Source organism: Syngnathus acus, chromosome 2 (genome assembly GCF_901709675.1).
Source record: "Syngnathus acus chromosome 2, fSynAcu1.2, whole genome shotgun sequence".
NCBI lineage: Eukaryota > Metazoa > Chordata > Actinopteri > Syngnathiformes > Syngnathidae > Syngnathus > Syngnathus acus.
Window position 1 is genome coordinate 7,156,191 of NC_051088.1, and position 15,987 is coordinate 7,172,177.

The following is a 15,987-nucleotide window of genomic DNA, read 5'->3' on the forward strand; positions in this document are numbered from 1 at the left end:
GGGAAAACATAAATAAAATAAGCCCGGAGAACATGGCCATAGATACTTTCAATTGAAGCATTCCACATTATTTTAATCGTACTTTAATGTTCATTTACAAAAAATAATTTCCATCAAAGAATGGAAATACAAGTGTCATCATCATCCAGAAACAAACATGCACTGTAACACAGCACAGCAGTGAGAAAAAGACAAGAGTCTAAGTGTGTCTCCTTTAGATATGGACAAAATGGAAGTTGTGTAGTTATGTCGAACAACAATAACACATTTCAGCTTCTATCCGGTCAAAACTGTCCATGTCAGATGTGGTTATTGTCATAATGTTTGATTTTATTTCGCCGTCTGTAAAACCACCGATGATTCTGTATGCATACGCACTACGCATGTGTGCACAACGGCAGAGTGAAAGTACAAAATTACATGCATGAATCACGCTTTCTCAAAGGGGAACAAATGTTTCTCTTTGCCTCTCCTCTCCCGCTTTGTCTTCTGTCCGCTGAAACTCCCTGCTTTCTCTTCCTTTGCTTTCTCTTCCTTTGCTTGCCTGTTTTGTGGCCAAGACATAGCCAGTGTCTCCGTGGCAGTTTTAGCTCTGGAATTTTCCTCCTCCTCGACACCCCCTTCATCTGAAGACAGTCCATCACATTTGTCTTCGTCAGCGGCCTGGCCCTTTTTGCCATAACGCCGCTTTAGACGTTCTCTGATCTGAAGGCCCTTCACAAGCAAAGTCCAATTGGAGATCACCCTCTTTTCTCTTTTCTGAAAAATGAGAGATAAAATGGCCATTTACCCAAACAATGAACAAGACACTCCCACAAGTGGACACCCACGCACCTCTTTCTCCCTCTGCTTTTGAAGCTCTTGTTCTTCCAGCCAGGCAGCTCTGAGGATCTCCTCATTCTCCTCACACACAATGTAGCCATCAGTGCTGGAGCACACGTTGGAACAAAGTTAATATATAAACAAACAATTTCTTGTACTATTGATTATATTAACCGTCTTACACCGCATGCGAATATCCCCCATGAAAGTCGAAGCCAGTAACGGCGGGAGCAGCATCCATGTCCAACTTTTTGGCCACACGGTGAAGGTTGGACAGCCTGAGGTGGACGCAGCCCACCGGCAGCATAGAAGCCTTGAACAAGTAGACGTTGCCATAGTCGTTGCGGGGAACCTGAGGGCAACAAATGAGTCGAAAATAATACAGCAGTGAGAGGATCAATCTGAGGTCATTTCTTCATTTACATGCATCTTTTGAGAGATATTTTCAAGATTTTGGTTTTTCAAAAATTTTAAACCCAATAGATAACTCCTAAATTTTCCTTTGTATTGAAATGACAAAGTTAGCAATTCACTAGCATTGAATACCTTTCCATTCACAGCTATGGGAGGTTGATACACCTCCGTCTGCCATTCTCCAAACAGAGCAAGGTCATTGTCATCCTTCTGCTCGGTCATCATCCGAGCCTTACGCGAACGATTAGAGAAGCCCTTCACCATCTGACGTGGACACAAAAGAACATTAAAGTGAAACCCCGGAGATCCCACTTTAAGGTCTTGATGAGGAAAGGGAACAACATTGGAGAGTTTGGTCAATATCTGGTGTTCCTGTTTTTATCACTATAGAAGGGGCTTATATAATATATAAATAAAACACATAATAGCAACGATTTGACAATTAAAATTCAATATCAAAACTCTTACCTTGTATGGTACTTCTCCTATTCTGACAGTCCGTGCTTCTTTCAGCCACGTGTCTTTGGAGTGTAGAGTATGCACACAATCTCTAGCAGAAAGGAACAAGATCACATTTAATTTCGTTTGGGTCTAGAGTAGATCACTGTCGTTGCTTAATTGAAATAACAACTACAATACTGTATAATAAATATCAACATTACAAACAAGAGCTCGATATTGCTGCATTCGAGCAAATCATTAAAACATATTAATATTATCGTATAACATCGATATAGTCTTCAGAGAGCAGCAAGTATCAAGACCTTCTTAAACCAGTCAAAATGTTCACATTATTACCATAAAATAATGAGTCATTTAAATGTTGTACAGAGGCTGAGATCAACCGGAGTCAAATTCTCCTTGTTTGGCATGCACAAACTTGGCCAATAAAGCCGATTCTGATTCTGAAAAGTGTCTGAACTCACACTTAGTCAGAGAGCCTGTGAACTGGACAGACTACCCGCTGATTATCGATGAAGAATGGGACAAGATTATGAGAGGCCGTTGGTGATAAGATGCAGGCTTACCTCTCACACTTATCAAAACACTCTCATTCACACAATTTTATACTTCAGTCCATCCATTTTCTGAAGCGCTTCTCCTCACCTGGGTCGCGGGTGCACTGGAGCCTATCCCGGCTGACTTCGGGCAGAACTGGTTGCCAGCCAATCGCGGGGCACACAGAAACAACCAACCATTCGCACTCACTCACACCTACGGGTAATTTGGAGTGCTCAATCAGCCTGCTATGCATGTTTTCAGGATGTGGGAGGAAACCAGACTACCCAGGGGAAACCCACGCAAGCATGGGGAGAACATGCAAACTCCACACAGAAGGGCGGTGTGCAAAAGCAGGTGTGAGAGGTAATCCTAAATTATGTCCGTGATGGTCCCTCACACTAAAGTGCCCTGAGTGTTTGACTGACCTGGAGTACACCGGCTCTCCTCGGCAGTATCCGAGTATGGCGGCTGTGTCGGGATAGATGGCTTCATACTTGAGCAGGTGTCTCTTTAACGCATACAGCGGGTGGTCCTTGTACTCTGCGATGGAGACAGGCAAGGGCTTGTTCAGCAGCTTCTTCTGCATCTGATTGGGCAATAAAACAAAGCTTGATCATACACTAATCCAGTGAAGTGAGACTTTTTTTCAAACTTGACAATGGGTCACCTCCTTCTCCTCTTTTATGTCCTGTTCATCTTCTGGTCCCAGGAAGGGCTGCAGCGTCTCTTCCCACCACTCCTCCTCCACTCGCCTCTTCCTGCTTGACGTCATCCAGGTGGGGTCGTACTTGCGGCCCAGGTCCTTCACAAAGCCGTCTCCGTCCACGCCCACCACGTACGTGATTGGCCGCGTGGCATTCTGGGAGCAGAGCTGAGGTGCGCCCACTCCGTGCTCCACATCCACACACACCCAGGAGGAGGTTTTGTCTACAAACACCTCCACCCACTGGTCAGCTCCGACACCATTTTTCTTTTTCGTGCTCTGTCTCTTTGCTTTGCTGCCAGCCTGTCCTTTTTCTCCATCCTCGTGATTCTCCTCATCTTTTCCTAAACCGCTCGTTTTCTTCTGGGCTGTATTGTTCCTGTCATTTTTACTTTTGCCTCTTTCTTTACCTTTTTCTACCTTGGCAGTTTTGCTCCCAATCTCTGAATCTTCGCTGTCCTCCTCACCGGACTGTTGAAAGTCTTCATCACTAACTTCCTCCTCACCCTCGCTTTCTTCCTTGTAGGTGACCTTTGAGGCAACGCTACGCCGTTTGGAGTTCTTTGGTCTTGGGCCACCTGGCGACAAAATCTTCTCAGCTTCCTCTTCTTCCTCTCCCTTTAACAGTTTTCTCTTTGCTCGTTTGCCTCCCCTGTCTCCAGCACTTTTTGCTTCAGCTGGCCTCTTAGAGCCTAGAGAGACTTTCTGTTCAAGTGAGCTGATCTTAGTTACCTGGTTTTGGTTTGTTTTTGCTGGTGCGTTAGAGGAGGTTGTGGCGCCTTTGCCCTGTTGACAAGACACAGATTTATATTAAAAGTATTTATCTGACAGGAACACAATAACAGGCAAAGAAACAGAATGTCTACTGGATCCTACCTGATGTGATATAAGCATGCATTTTCCATGACTTGAAATCTGAATCAGGCCGAAAAGGGGAAGTGATCTGACCATGCATAGAGATTCATCCATTTTCTATGTATACTGGGGCCAGTTATTTATTAACTGAACTGCAGCTACTCTATTAATATGTATTTATAAAAAGAAATGCGTTAACAAAAGCATAAGCCTTTATTTGTGCTAATACATTTGATAATATTGTGATAATAGTATTTCACGCAAATGAGAATAAGCTGCGCTGAAAATAGATGGATGGCTTAGATATTCTAAAATGGTGATGTTACCTTGGCTGGTGGAGGTTTAAGAGGAAGAGGCTGCAGAGAAAGAACCAACCGACAAAAGAGCTGAAGAGACCTCAAGACCAGCAAGAAAAGCTACGGGAAACCAAAACAATACAACCATGTCAACAGCATTTATTTGAATCATTCCATTCCCTTGGATGGGTCAAACTACTGACATGAGTCATCTCCTGGTGGTTCTTTCCCGACAGGCTCGCTAGACGTTTCTCCAGCAGAGCGCGAGGGTCGGGACGCTCTTCGTAGGGAAGACTGGGGTTGAGGGTGAAAGTTGCTTGAAACCTGGGCGATGCAATGAGATTATTGACCCTTTACTTGACAAGGTAAAGAGTTCAAAGTCTGTGCATATTTTGGTTTCATACACATTTAAGGTCATTGTAATTAGTTTGACTTGTTTGTTGTTGCTGTTGCCAACAAAGCACCCCCAAAAAGCTCGTTCTTAGACATAAATTAATACATTCAAATTCACGATAAATACTTAAATTTTGTTTATGCCCACCGGAGATAAGCGGTTGGTTGCATATGAATTAAAGCAGGTTAATTTGAATGATTTGTTTAGGCAAGTAGGGGAGTATAGTACATATTTTTATGAATACATTTTTGAGTTGGCTTTCCCTTTAAGCAGTGTTTTTCAACCTTATGAGCCAAAGCTGCCTAGTAGAGAATCACTGATTTGAAGGATGAGTGAACATACATGTACTATTGATAATGTGTACACACCATTTTAGCAACCCAGAGAGGTAGTTCTGATCTTTACGTTCCTTGGCGACCGCACTAAAGTGGGCGGGCAGCATCGACAGAGTGATGGCAAGCAGATCGGGTTCACTGCACAGGCGGTTGCGGAACATCCCGCTGGCCAAAAGACACATGAGGTGCACCTGACAGAGTATGAGAAGAATCTTGCAATAACTTCCAAAGGCAGGGTGGAAAGATTCTCACAATAAAAGTGTACATAAGTGTGTTCACCTTATGTGTGTCGACCAGCAGGTCCTTCTTGTAACGGTTCATCATCCGTCTCAGGTACATTTCAAACTCTGCCTTTTTCTTCTGTCTGGACAATCACAAATGATGATTACTCACAACAATATTTGAGCATCATTAAAAGCACAATTTGTCAGTCAAATGGCTCAAAGGCAAAAATAACTTCAATATTTGCCATGAAATTTGCTCATCTTGAGTCAAAGCAGAATCATTTTTCAGAAAATGTTCCTCAATTTCCCAGAGAATAATGATTGATTACAACTCAATTAATATGTAAGTGGAAATCTGTGAAATTAGTAAATATATTAATATGTGGTGTTATTAACACAGGTTGTTTCAAACATTTGAAATACGAACACAGTATCTTAGCAACATGTAAGGAGCAACCGAAATTAAATAGCTTTCTTTTTTTGTATTGACAAAAGTCTTCTGACGCAAATACTTCTTGTACAAACATTCCAGAAGGTAGACCATTTCCCAATGCTATTGTAATTAGGCTTTTATCCAGTTCTTCACTTAGGGTACCTATAATAATTGATTAGTTAATTTACTGATTGTGTCTGAGTTTACTGTCATATACTGTCATGGTATTACAAAACTAAATACAACTAGTAATAGAAAAGTGTAACTACTCCCTTTTTGGAAACACAAGTCAGAAGCCACCTAGTACAGTTTGATAGGTATTTGCTGCACAAGAAGGCTAATAAAATGCTTATTGATGTTCACTTACTTTTTTCTGACTTCAGGGGTCTCAATTTCTATCTCTACAGGCTGAGAGGGCAGGGCTGGTTCTGAGGATTCTGCAGGACTCAGAGGCTCAGCCAGTTCTCACAAAACACAAACACAAGTCAATTGAAAAGCAAATACAGGTACTGTGTTGTTATTCTTTTCTATTCACCTTCCACCTCCTCCCAGTCATCCTCCTCTTCCTCACTCTCCTCCTCCTCTTCTTCCTTTCCACTGTGTGTCACCAGGGCTGCTGAGCTCATCTTTTCATCACAATCATTAGTGCTGTGCGTCTCCTCCCTCTTCACCGGTGCCCGGACGTGTTTGCTGGTGCTGATGCCAACAGTATTCCCAACTCTGTGGCCTGAAGAGGAACGTGGCTTTGGATTTTCCCTCTTCTTGAGCATCTCTTCCTCTTTTGCATTGTCCTCATCATCACCTTGGAGAAAACAGGAAACCATTGACACCATTTAGGATTGTAATGGTCGGACATTTACTTAGTAAAGCTTTTCTGTTTTGCATGCTTGGTTGCCAAAACCTTTAACAATTTGAGTTACCAAGAGGTCAGCACAGTAATCATAAGGGCTATGCAGTAATAAAGGCATTTGCAATGTTGAACAATTAGTCGAATGGTCTACTTTCTATGAACATTGATTGTGTCAATAGGTTACACGTAATGAAATACGTGTTCCGCAAATTGAAGTTCCGAGTTCTAATACAGCACGGTGTGTTTTGTTAAATATTACCTGCATCTTTTCTCTTCGCCCGCACTTTAGTTCCTCCACCCTTTGCCTTCGGCACTTGTTTCAGCTTCGTATCGACATCTGCCTTCTTACAGCCACTCCGCTTTGCCATGGTGTTTTCTTCGCTAGAATACGTATTTCCTTTTTATTTATTTTTAAATCAAGTTAAAATGTAAACGGTAAGTCTCAAAATCCCTTGCGTGTAATCATGCGCTGAGGGATAACATGATAAAAGAAGTTATGTATCATGTCAACGCCTCTGATAACAGTTGTTAGACAATTCGTGAAGGAGGCGGGCTAAGGGTGTCACTTCCGGTTACCTTCTTTTTCTTTTGGCATTCTGCGGACTCGCAACCACTTTTGAGAGTGTACTGCCACCACGTGGAAACACAAGTAAATTGCAGGCTACGGCAAAAACTACCCACTACTACCCTGTTGATAGGAAGTGACCGCGAACCCAGTCGTACGGTTTGCTGGTGCTGTTCAAGTACACGATTAGGAAAGATTTTTAAACATCAAAATACTTTAAAAGTCACTACTCTGTTAGGGGGGGAAATTATTTACTTATTAATTCATTCGTCAGGCGGAGGAGATACTAACGAGGATTAGCTGAATTACTGTATTGGTAGTACAGAATGAAAATGCGGACTTTGTCCTGAGGGTAGCGCCAGAGGATAAGAAAAGTTGCCATTACAACCAACAGTACTGAAATATTAGAAATATATGAATAATTATATTTTAATTATTTAATTATTTAAATATTTAAATATTATTTTTATTATTATTAAATATTATATATTAATTTAAAAACAAAATTATTTAATTATTTATATATTTCTAATATTTCAGTACTGTTGGTTGTAGTGGCAACTTTTCTTATACACACACACACACACACACACACACACACACACACACACACACACACACACACACACACACACACACACACACACACACACACACACACACACACACACACACACACACACACACACACACACACACACACAGTTTTGTCTTGTGCAAAAAATTCTTATGTGTAGATTGGTGTCACGCCCCGGCTACGACAAGAATTAAAGACAACTTTGACAACGTTTAGTGGCAAAAGTTTATTGTACAGTTCGTTTCAGTCAAATGCAAACACTTCATTTGCACCTTTTTCACGATTACATTGTAAATTTCCATCAGTGTGATCCACACAAGGACACTACGAGGAAAATAGGCTACATGGCTAAAACACGACAGGTGAATTTTATGAATACCATCCTTTTTTGCTTTTTTTGTTTTTTTTTGTCTTTATGAAGTACAATTTAATAGTTTTTTATGTGTCAACAGTGTTGTTCACTGCTTGTTACAATGATTTTTTTTGCAGTTATTGCCTTTTCATAAACATGATAGAGTTGATACAAGCCACCCATAAATATTGTATCATTACTTTCCAATCTCGAACACCTTATTTCCTCCTAACAATTCACTGGTTAGATCCAATCAACATGAATAAATCACTCACTTCTCCTATTAAGAAAAAGAAAAAAAGGTTGTAACTGTAATAACTTCAGTTCCCAGACAGTATCAATCAGGGGCTTTAGCCAATTTGACTCTGTTGCAAACCGAAACAGCAGCACCTTGCAAGACGTGTAAACAGTTCCTTGTATGAATTAGTGTGGAGTCTTATCACGTCAATGACATCGCTGTGTAAAGATCTTCATGCATTCCAGAGGACTCGGACATTGTGTCCGTCCATGTTTATGATGAGGTAGCTACGAGACTTTTGTTCCACCTCGTCCAGTTCACTACTCATAACAGTCCCTCCATTTTTTTAAAGCCACAGTTTTAAAATCCAGTTTCAGTTTACATGAATTGTAACATACAGTACAGTTCTGATCCAGTCTGCAGTTCAGGAAATAAATGGTCTAGGCCACTATTTGACAATATACTGTTGTCGTCGCAATTACTTGCCGCAAAGTCTCTTCACACTACAAGGACCAAAAATAGCCCCTAAATGGTTCTTCATTGTGTTATTTTGATGACAGGTCCCTGAGAAAGTGTTCTGCTTCTTAGCTTCAAATTGATCTGATACATCAAAATCCACTTGTCCTCTGTGTTGAGATCAATATCAATTTTGTTTGAGGCTCAGTGGCAGATGTGTGTGTTGAGGAATGTTCACAAATTCCTTATAAATATGATCGTGTGCCCATGGCTCCCTGTGTGACAGCTCTTCTCCTGAACGCATGAATCCGTATTCAGATATATAAACTACACAATATATATGTATTTATGTACGTTCCAGTGTGTTGTGTGTGCTTCCAGCGCGGTGCATGGCTTCCATCCCTATATGAACCATCAGTAGAGTCAGATAGGAATAAAAAGCCATAAAGCGAACTGGGCATTGGGGAGACTGGGTTGTATGGGAAAGCAGACACATGCACACGTAGAAACGGACTATGAATAAATATGAGATGTTGTTTAAAGCGTGACACCCACTTTGTACATTGGATTTACTTAGCATTGTAGTTTTTATTTCCTTGAGGTGTTGAAAATTATACATTTGTGTATCTATAGTATATCTCAATCAAACTGCTGTGTTGGTCGATTATTTTAGTTTTTTACAGCCCAAATGCGTAGGTAGAGTTAGGAACAAAATATTACTATGAATGGAAAAAAGGTAAGAGAACAATGACAATTACTAGGATTTTGATTTACAAAGTACTGGTATTATTATTATTATTATTATTATTTTGATAATAAAATAGCTTTCTCTCAAGCGTAAAATAAAACATTATGTCATAATGGGCAAATCAGAATCAATCTAAACAAAATTGTCTCATATTTGACCAAAGTGAGCAGTACTTGACGAGTGGGTTCCACTCGAGCACGTTGCAAACGAACCAACAAACGGACCCATTTAAAGTAATTCAACAAAAAGTTGCTTTAACAAGGATTTGTCTCCACTCTGCCACTTGTGACAACATTCTTAGCAGAGTGGGAGGTAAACTGGAAGAAAACTGAGACAGATTTGCGATGTTCTGTATGAGATAAAAACCTTTCTCAATTGTTGAATGCACTCATTTGCATTCAAGCAAATGAACTCATTGGCTATGCATTAAGTCAGGCTATTGTGATTTTGTATTTACATTAATTAAAATTATGTCACCTTCAGTGTCAAGTAGATATAAAAGGAATCCAATATTGAGCTGTCATTCAAACGCCTCATTAATAAACTTCTGACAGACTATCAAAGCTTCAAACCAAACTCAAAAGAGATACAGGATATTATAAAACATATTTAAAATCTCTATAAAAATGTGTGAACAAAAATACCAACAAATACAATATAAAACTACCACTTCAGCAGGAGCTTCTGAGTGATGCATGTGGCACCATAATGGAAAACGAAGACGAGCATCCATGCACGGGAAGCCAGGTGGTCCATCCTCCGGTTTGGTTCTGACAAGTCCCCGTGAGTCCACGTCACTCCATGCTGCTGCAGTGAGAGAACACTTGCCCTGTCCTCTGGTCTGCTCCAAAGAGATGCTGTTGCTGCTGCCGCTGTTGCTGCTGCTGCTTCAGCCACCGGTGGATGTGTGCCTTTGACTGCCCCTTTACGCAGATAGAGAGAAAAAGAGAGAGGGTGAGAGAGAGCCAGAGAGAGAGCGAGAGTGAGAGAGAGAGGGGGGTGTGAGAGAGAAAGAAAGGGGGGAATGGGGTTACAAAAGAATGAGGAGGGGGCCAACTAAAGGAGAGAGTAGATCATACCTGTGCAGGAAATCTACCTCACCATGTGTGTGTGTGTGTGTGCGTGTGTGTGTGCGCATGTGTGCGTGTGTGTGTATGTCAGACAAGGGATGCAAAGTGGGGGAGGGGATAGCGAGGAGAGGGCGCTCATGTCGCCTCACCGTGTTAATAAAAGCTGGCTAGAGGGGTTGAATAGGGATCTTTTCTGTCTCATTCAAATAACACTAGAAAGCACTTTCATTCTGCTGATGAGAGAGAATGTGTGTTTGGCCATTTGGCCATGGTGTGTGCATTTGCATCTCCATGTGTTTGCCCTCCCTTGCCTCTGCCACTGTCTGTTTAGCTGGCATTTACACTGCTTACAGACAAACAGGCAACCTGGTTGGACAGCCTGACAGAGGGCCAATAAACAGCACAAAAGTCAAGCGAAAGGGCAAAGAAGAACCGAACGGCAGAGTGTGGATGCCCAGAGAGGATGGAGGTATGATGGGAAAGATAAAAAGAGGTTAAAGACAGAGAGAAAGCGAGAGAGAGAGAGTGGTCAGAGTATTGAGGTGAACGACTTAAGAGGCATGAAGTGGAAATAGTCTACAACCTCCTCCTCTCCCTCCTCCTATTGCTCTCAGGGGCTCCGCTGGAGTTGCATTCCAACGCGTCGCTCTCAATCCCCGTAACTCCCAGCAACAGTTCCTTGATGTGATCCCACGTCATGCCGGGCAGGAGAAGGCGGGGTGGCTGGGGATGAGAGAGGGGCAGAGGGAGACGGAAATGGAAAGATAGACAAGACAAAGGTAAAGGTGGATGCAGAGAAGGAAGGGGAGCAAAAAGGGACAATGGAAGAGGAGAGGCAAGGGAGGGATGAAAATGAATGACCCCCTCTTGCCAGTCACCCGAACTCCTCCTAGCCTTTTTTCTAAATATTAAAGGAACTCATTGAGGATTATTTTTCCTCTGGAATCTGCTGATTTATTCTAGTCAGCATGCTTGAATAAAGTTGAAAGATTCAACACGAGTCACCGATTTGATTGACTTTGGTGCAGGCAGCGTGGGTTCAGTTCCCATTGTGAATGGCTGTCATGTCTTTATGTGTCCTGTGATTGACTGGCGACCAGTCCAGGATGCCGTCCCCCTATTTTCCGAAATCAGCTGAGATGGGCCCCAGCTCCCCATGACAGCAAGTCAACAATGTAAGAAGTATGGAAAATGAATGGAATGTTGCCAAAGACATCATGTCCATATACTCTGCAAAATAAATGATTGCTGGAAACTTTTGACCCCGAGCCATGTGCTTCAAAGTACACCTGTAACTCTACTTGAGAAATGACCTTAAGAAAAATAGGGGGGGGGGGGGTATCCCCACTGTGTTACTCTGACAAAAAACATGCACCAGCCTAACCATGCAATTTTATGATGTTAAATGAATGTTGAACAAGTTAATTAGCGCAAGATTGTGGTTACGTACATGTTTTGGCATAAGGGACCTCCCCCATGAGAATTTTTCTCATTTTCTGTTAAGAATCAATATTTGCCCCTCGCTAGAAAAAAATACTACACTTTTTTTATTCCATGTTTTGTATCAGGGAAAATAAAGAAAATCCCTGAACTCAGACACCACAAGTGAGGAAAAAGTAAAAATATGAATCACTTTGTTCCCAAAATATGAATATTATTTTTCAGCTCGCATCACATTTGAGCCTTTTGAAGCAAGTGTGAAACACGCACACGCCCCCACATTCACACACGAACGCATACACACGTTTTGTGCTCTCAGTCGGCAGCCCAGCATGTCTTCGTCTTCTCTGGCGCCGTTCTCACGCAGGCAGGTTGATAACCATGGAGAAGCCAGTTGGGAAAAGGAGCAGGAGGTCGGGCGCATTTAACATTGGGACAGTTTAACTTGAAATATATTTAAATCACGAGCCACATTGGTTGTCTTTTTGCTCATTAAAACTGTTACCTTCGGCTTTTTTTCAGCTTGGCCAGTAGCGACATGGCCTACTACTGCAAACAAAGGATGAACTATACAGTTAACACAGATTAATTATACCTTCTGCCAACAAGTCAAAGCACATTCATTTGTTCTACCCTTCGCTAAATGCCGTTGGTATACATAGAGGAACAAGGATCCATGATTTGTAGTAAATAATGATTTTCAGATCAACAGAGAGAAATCTGACAATTTCCCACGGCACACATGATGGTCCAACAAAGTGGTGTGGTGGTGATACTGATCAAAAAGTCCGAATTCTTGGGTATTTACTTATGCGTTGAACTATGACTGTACGTTTAAATGCTCACACGGTAGATGTTCAAAATGTCCAGTTGGAGCTGTCTCAGTGGTTGTTCAGCAATCACATGTATGGCAATCGATTTGGAGAAAGGATATGACTAAAAGTCAGTTTAGTATTTCTCCTTTCACATCCTTTTCATTGACAAGTATGTCAATCAGTCTGTATGAGATGTGAAAAAGACCGCTGACTGTCAATCAGTCTGAGCCTCAAACACAGTTCAAACTCTGAGAGCCACAGTGGCTGGCAGATATTCAATTGAAGACCCAGTGTGCTCTAAGGGACACTGCATTAACTGTCGTGGGGAATGAATAGTGAGGAGGTGAAACATGCTGTTGAGTGCACACCATTCCTTTAGCGTGCCTTTTGTTACAATGACAACCTGGACTCTTTCAATACGTCATTAAGCAAAGAGCAGGGAAAATAAGACAATTTCATTTCCCCCAGTAAGACTTATTTTTAATGTCAAACACTTACATTGTGTTGGTATTTCAGCTACTGTTTTACGACCCCACTAGCAAAATTGAAAACGTTCCAATTGATCCAGCACTCTTTTGGGTTCCTCATCCATCCATAAGCGATTTTGCATAATTTTGCACTAACATAAGCAGAAAATGGCTCATTAAAAAAAAAAAAAAAAAAAAGAATAACGTGTCTCTTATACAACTTGAAATTAATAATGCGTGTTTAGCCGTTTGATAAACAGGTTGTACTTGTACAGAACTTTTTTACCTTTGGCATTCAAAGCACGACACTCTGCTTCCTCATTCACCGACTGATGATATACCATCAGGAGCAACTGGGGATTCGGTGTCTTGCATTTTCATGCTGTTTGTGGAATGAGCGCATTTGTGGTTTATTTTGTGCAGTTAAGGTTTTCAAAGCATTCAGCAACCTTTTGCGTCGCACCTCATTGGGGTCACAGGTGAGCTAGAGCGAGGTGAATGAGCAAGTCTTGGCCAAAGGCAGGGAAAATATACAACCATTAACACTTAGATTCAAATTTCGAAATTTGAACTTAACATGTTGGAGGAAATCCACAGAAGCAAGAAATGAAAATGTAAAGCGAACAAAGTTGTCTGAACATTAGACCTGTAGAAAGTCACTATTGACGTTAAGACTCTTATGCAAATTTGATGAATTTGATGAATTTGATTGCGGTGCAGACAGATTCTCAGCACTGCGGACAAGAGTAAAATGTGGATTCAAATCATTGAATGCATTATTATCATATGTTTTACTTTTTTTTTTTTTAAATTACCCCTTTGGCTGTGACACAGCAATGGGGGGGCTGGGGGCGGCATAGTGAATAACTACAAAGACTCCCTTGCTCACAATATCTTTGTTCCCTGGCAGAAATCTTTGCTCATCTTAGTAGTTTTCTGTATAATGTTCACTTTTTATATTCCTCAGGAAAGTGACAGCATCAATAATACACACCAAATATATGCACAACATTTGTCACTCAAAACACTATAATTTATAATTCATCTCCTGGGAAACCTTGACTAGCCACCATTTGCCACACTGCCAGCCATACATCAGCCAGAAATAAAATACACACTCCATCACTCTATTTTGTTTTTGGATATCATATAAGAATATGTATGATTGTGGAGCTATATTTTTCAGCAGAGAGAAAAAAAAAGCATACCATTAGAGGGCTGGTTTGTCTTGAGAGTATTATCTCAATTGAAACATAATTTGGAAAAGACTAATGTTTTAATTTCTCCGTTTCTGCAAATTGTATAACATAAAATTATGATGTAAGCAAGTCCCAAACTAATACATTTACATGCCTGTGTTCCATTATGTGTTTAACAACAGGCCCCAGTGCTGTCAGCATTGGAACATTTTGAAATAGCACAAGGACAAAAAGGGTTGGCATCTCTGGCTGATTGTGATGTGATTATACACACAAAATATTACGGGACAGAGAGAGTAGGTTGTGACAAATTGGCAAGGAAAAATAAAACAGCATGTAATGAATGGTGCGAGACACAACAGAACACAAGCGAAAAGGCTGTAATAAAAAATGTGCAATACAAACAAGGCCTTGGCAATATTCCCACTCTATCTGCCTGTCAGTGGGACTTCATTGATATTCAGGCAGAGCGCTCCTTCTAGCAGCACATATCAAAAGGCAGTGTTATGATCAATAAACATGCCAAGGGAATTAAAATGCCTTTTTTTTCTTTGATAGCATTGGTCAGCTGCCCAGAAACTGTTTAGAAAGGGGATCTAGCTCTCGAGCTCATAGGTTGTGAGTTACTGAGTTGGTTTACACCAGAGCAGAAAATCAGATTTTTAGATTTGTGGCTCTGCTGAGCCTCTTGATCCTTCTTAGCTCAACTCTGATGAATGAGAAATTCATAGCCTCTCTGTATTTTAATTTTACGCAATTGTGGCTAATTCAAAGCGGTGATTATAACTGCCAACGCTGCCGCTTGTGAACACAACTTTGGTTTAAGACAAGTTACATTTTGGCAAAACTGCTTGTGTTTCCGTGTTTTGCGAAGCTGTGTGACGCCCAAGTCGAACGAGAGAGTGCATGGAAGTGAAGATAGAAAAAGTTGCAAAGAGGGGAGCTCAAGCTGGGTAGGTCAGTGATAAAACAGGAAGCTGTAATTCCACATTTTGCAACATTTAATCATTAATATTTTTTTTTTGCGGAAGCTTTCACAGACCCTTTGCAGGTGAGTCATGAAATAGATTAAAAACATTCAGTACTTCTCAGATGTGCATCACGCTGCATAAAGATCTTTCGATGGCCAAACGTCCTTAGTGACCGCTGAAGGCTCATCACACTTCCATTTGCACTGGAGCCAAATGCTGTTGCAATTACTATCAGTCACGGCAAACGCAAGTGGAACAATCAGAGTGATGAGAATCAGTCTGCAACTCCTTGACACGCACGCGCATACCCACACGCACACCCACACACACACACACGCACACACACCCACACACACTTAGAGAGACTAGAGGTAATCGTTAAAACTTGGCTCAGCAGCACCACTCGGCCACCTGCTGCCATCTTCATAGCTTTGCTTCTGGCACTGGCATAGCCGTACCTGGGACACTAGACATTCATTCTGCTTAATTATCTCATTGTTTAATTGTCTGTGAGCACCCTAATGATCTTATCATACTGAAGTGCGATCAACACCTGGTTGTGACAAACTTAAAGACTTCCTTAAGTGGACGTGAAATAGGTCAGGGCTGTAGTCCTCTCTTGCTGAGACCACATCGCCCCCACGGGTTACTTTTAATGCACCGAGGACAAGCCTGACCTGAATTTTCACGCAATGAATTATCGACGCACGTTCAGAGTTAAATATAACATACACACACGAATGAAGTAGACACGAGTGGTC

The 15,987-nt window shown here is 41.4% G+C and overlaps 1 protein-coding gene across 3 annotated transcripts; it reads right to left on the bottom strand.

Moving 5' to 3' along the window:
* Positions 1–46: 46 nt before the first annotated feature.
* Positions 47–6,894, bottom strand: xpc (xeroderma pigmentosum, complementation group C). 3 transcript variants are annotated; one of them, XM_037272239.1, is made up of 15 exons: positions 6,588–6,894; positions 6,014–6,280; positions 5,846–5,942; positions 5,101–5,185; positions 4,855–5,012; positions 4,296–4,416; positions 4,123–4,212; positions 3,818–3,856; positions 2,906–3,727; positions 2,664–2,824; positions 1,705–1,786; positions 1,369–1,500; positions 1,005–1,174; positions 835–928; positions 47–759 (listed from the first exon to the last, which is right to left on the bottom strand). In XM_037272239.1, exons 1-15 carry the CDS (start codon positions 6,694–6,696, stop codon positions 430–432), a joined length of 2,757 nt encoding a protein of 918 aa, XP_037128134.1. In that variant the 5' UTR covers positions 6,697–6,894; the 3' UTR covers positions 47–429. The 3 variants fall into 3 exon arrangements, with proteins under 3 accessions (XP_037128134.1, XP_037128138.1, XP_037128140.1); XM_037272243.1 differs by lacking the exon at positions 3,818–3,856; XM_037272245.1 differs by lacking the exon at positions 6,588–6,894 and having other exon boundaries at positions 5,846–5,937; positions 6,014–6,166.
* Positions 6,895–15,987: the final 9,093 nt, after the last annotated feature.

What these genes read in the sequence shown, in the direction of transcription:
- xpc (XM_037272239.1), bottom strand. Translation starts at nt 6,696, where the DNA reads ATGGCAAAGCGGAGTGGCTGTAAGAAGGCAGATGTCGATACGAAGCTG. An exon ending in CTCTCTGGGTTGCTAAAATG is followed by an intron (nt 4,417 to 4,854) that starts GTGTGTACACAT and finishes TGCATCGCCCAG; the next exon opens with GTTTCAAGCAACTTTCACCC. An exon ending in GGAGAGCCGGTGTACTCCAG is followed by an intron (nt 1,787 to 2,663) that starts GTCAGTCAAACA and finishes CCTTTCTGCTAG; the next exon opens with AGATTGTGTGCATACTCTAC.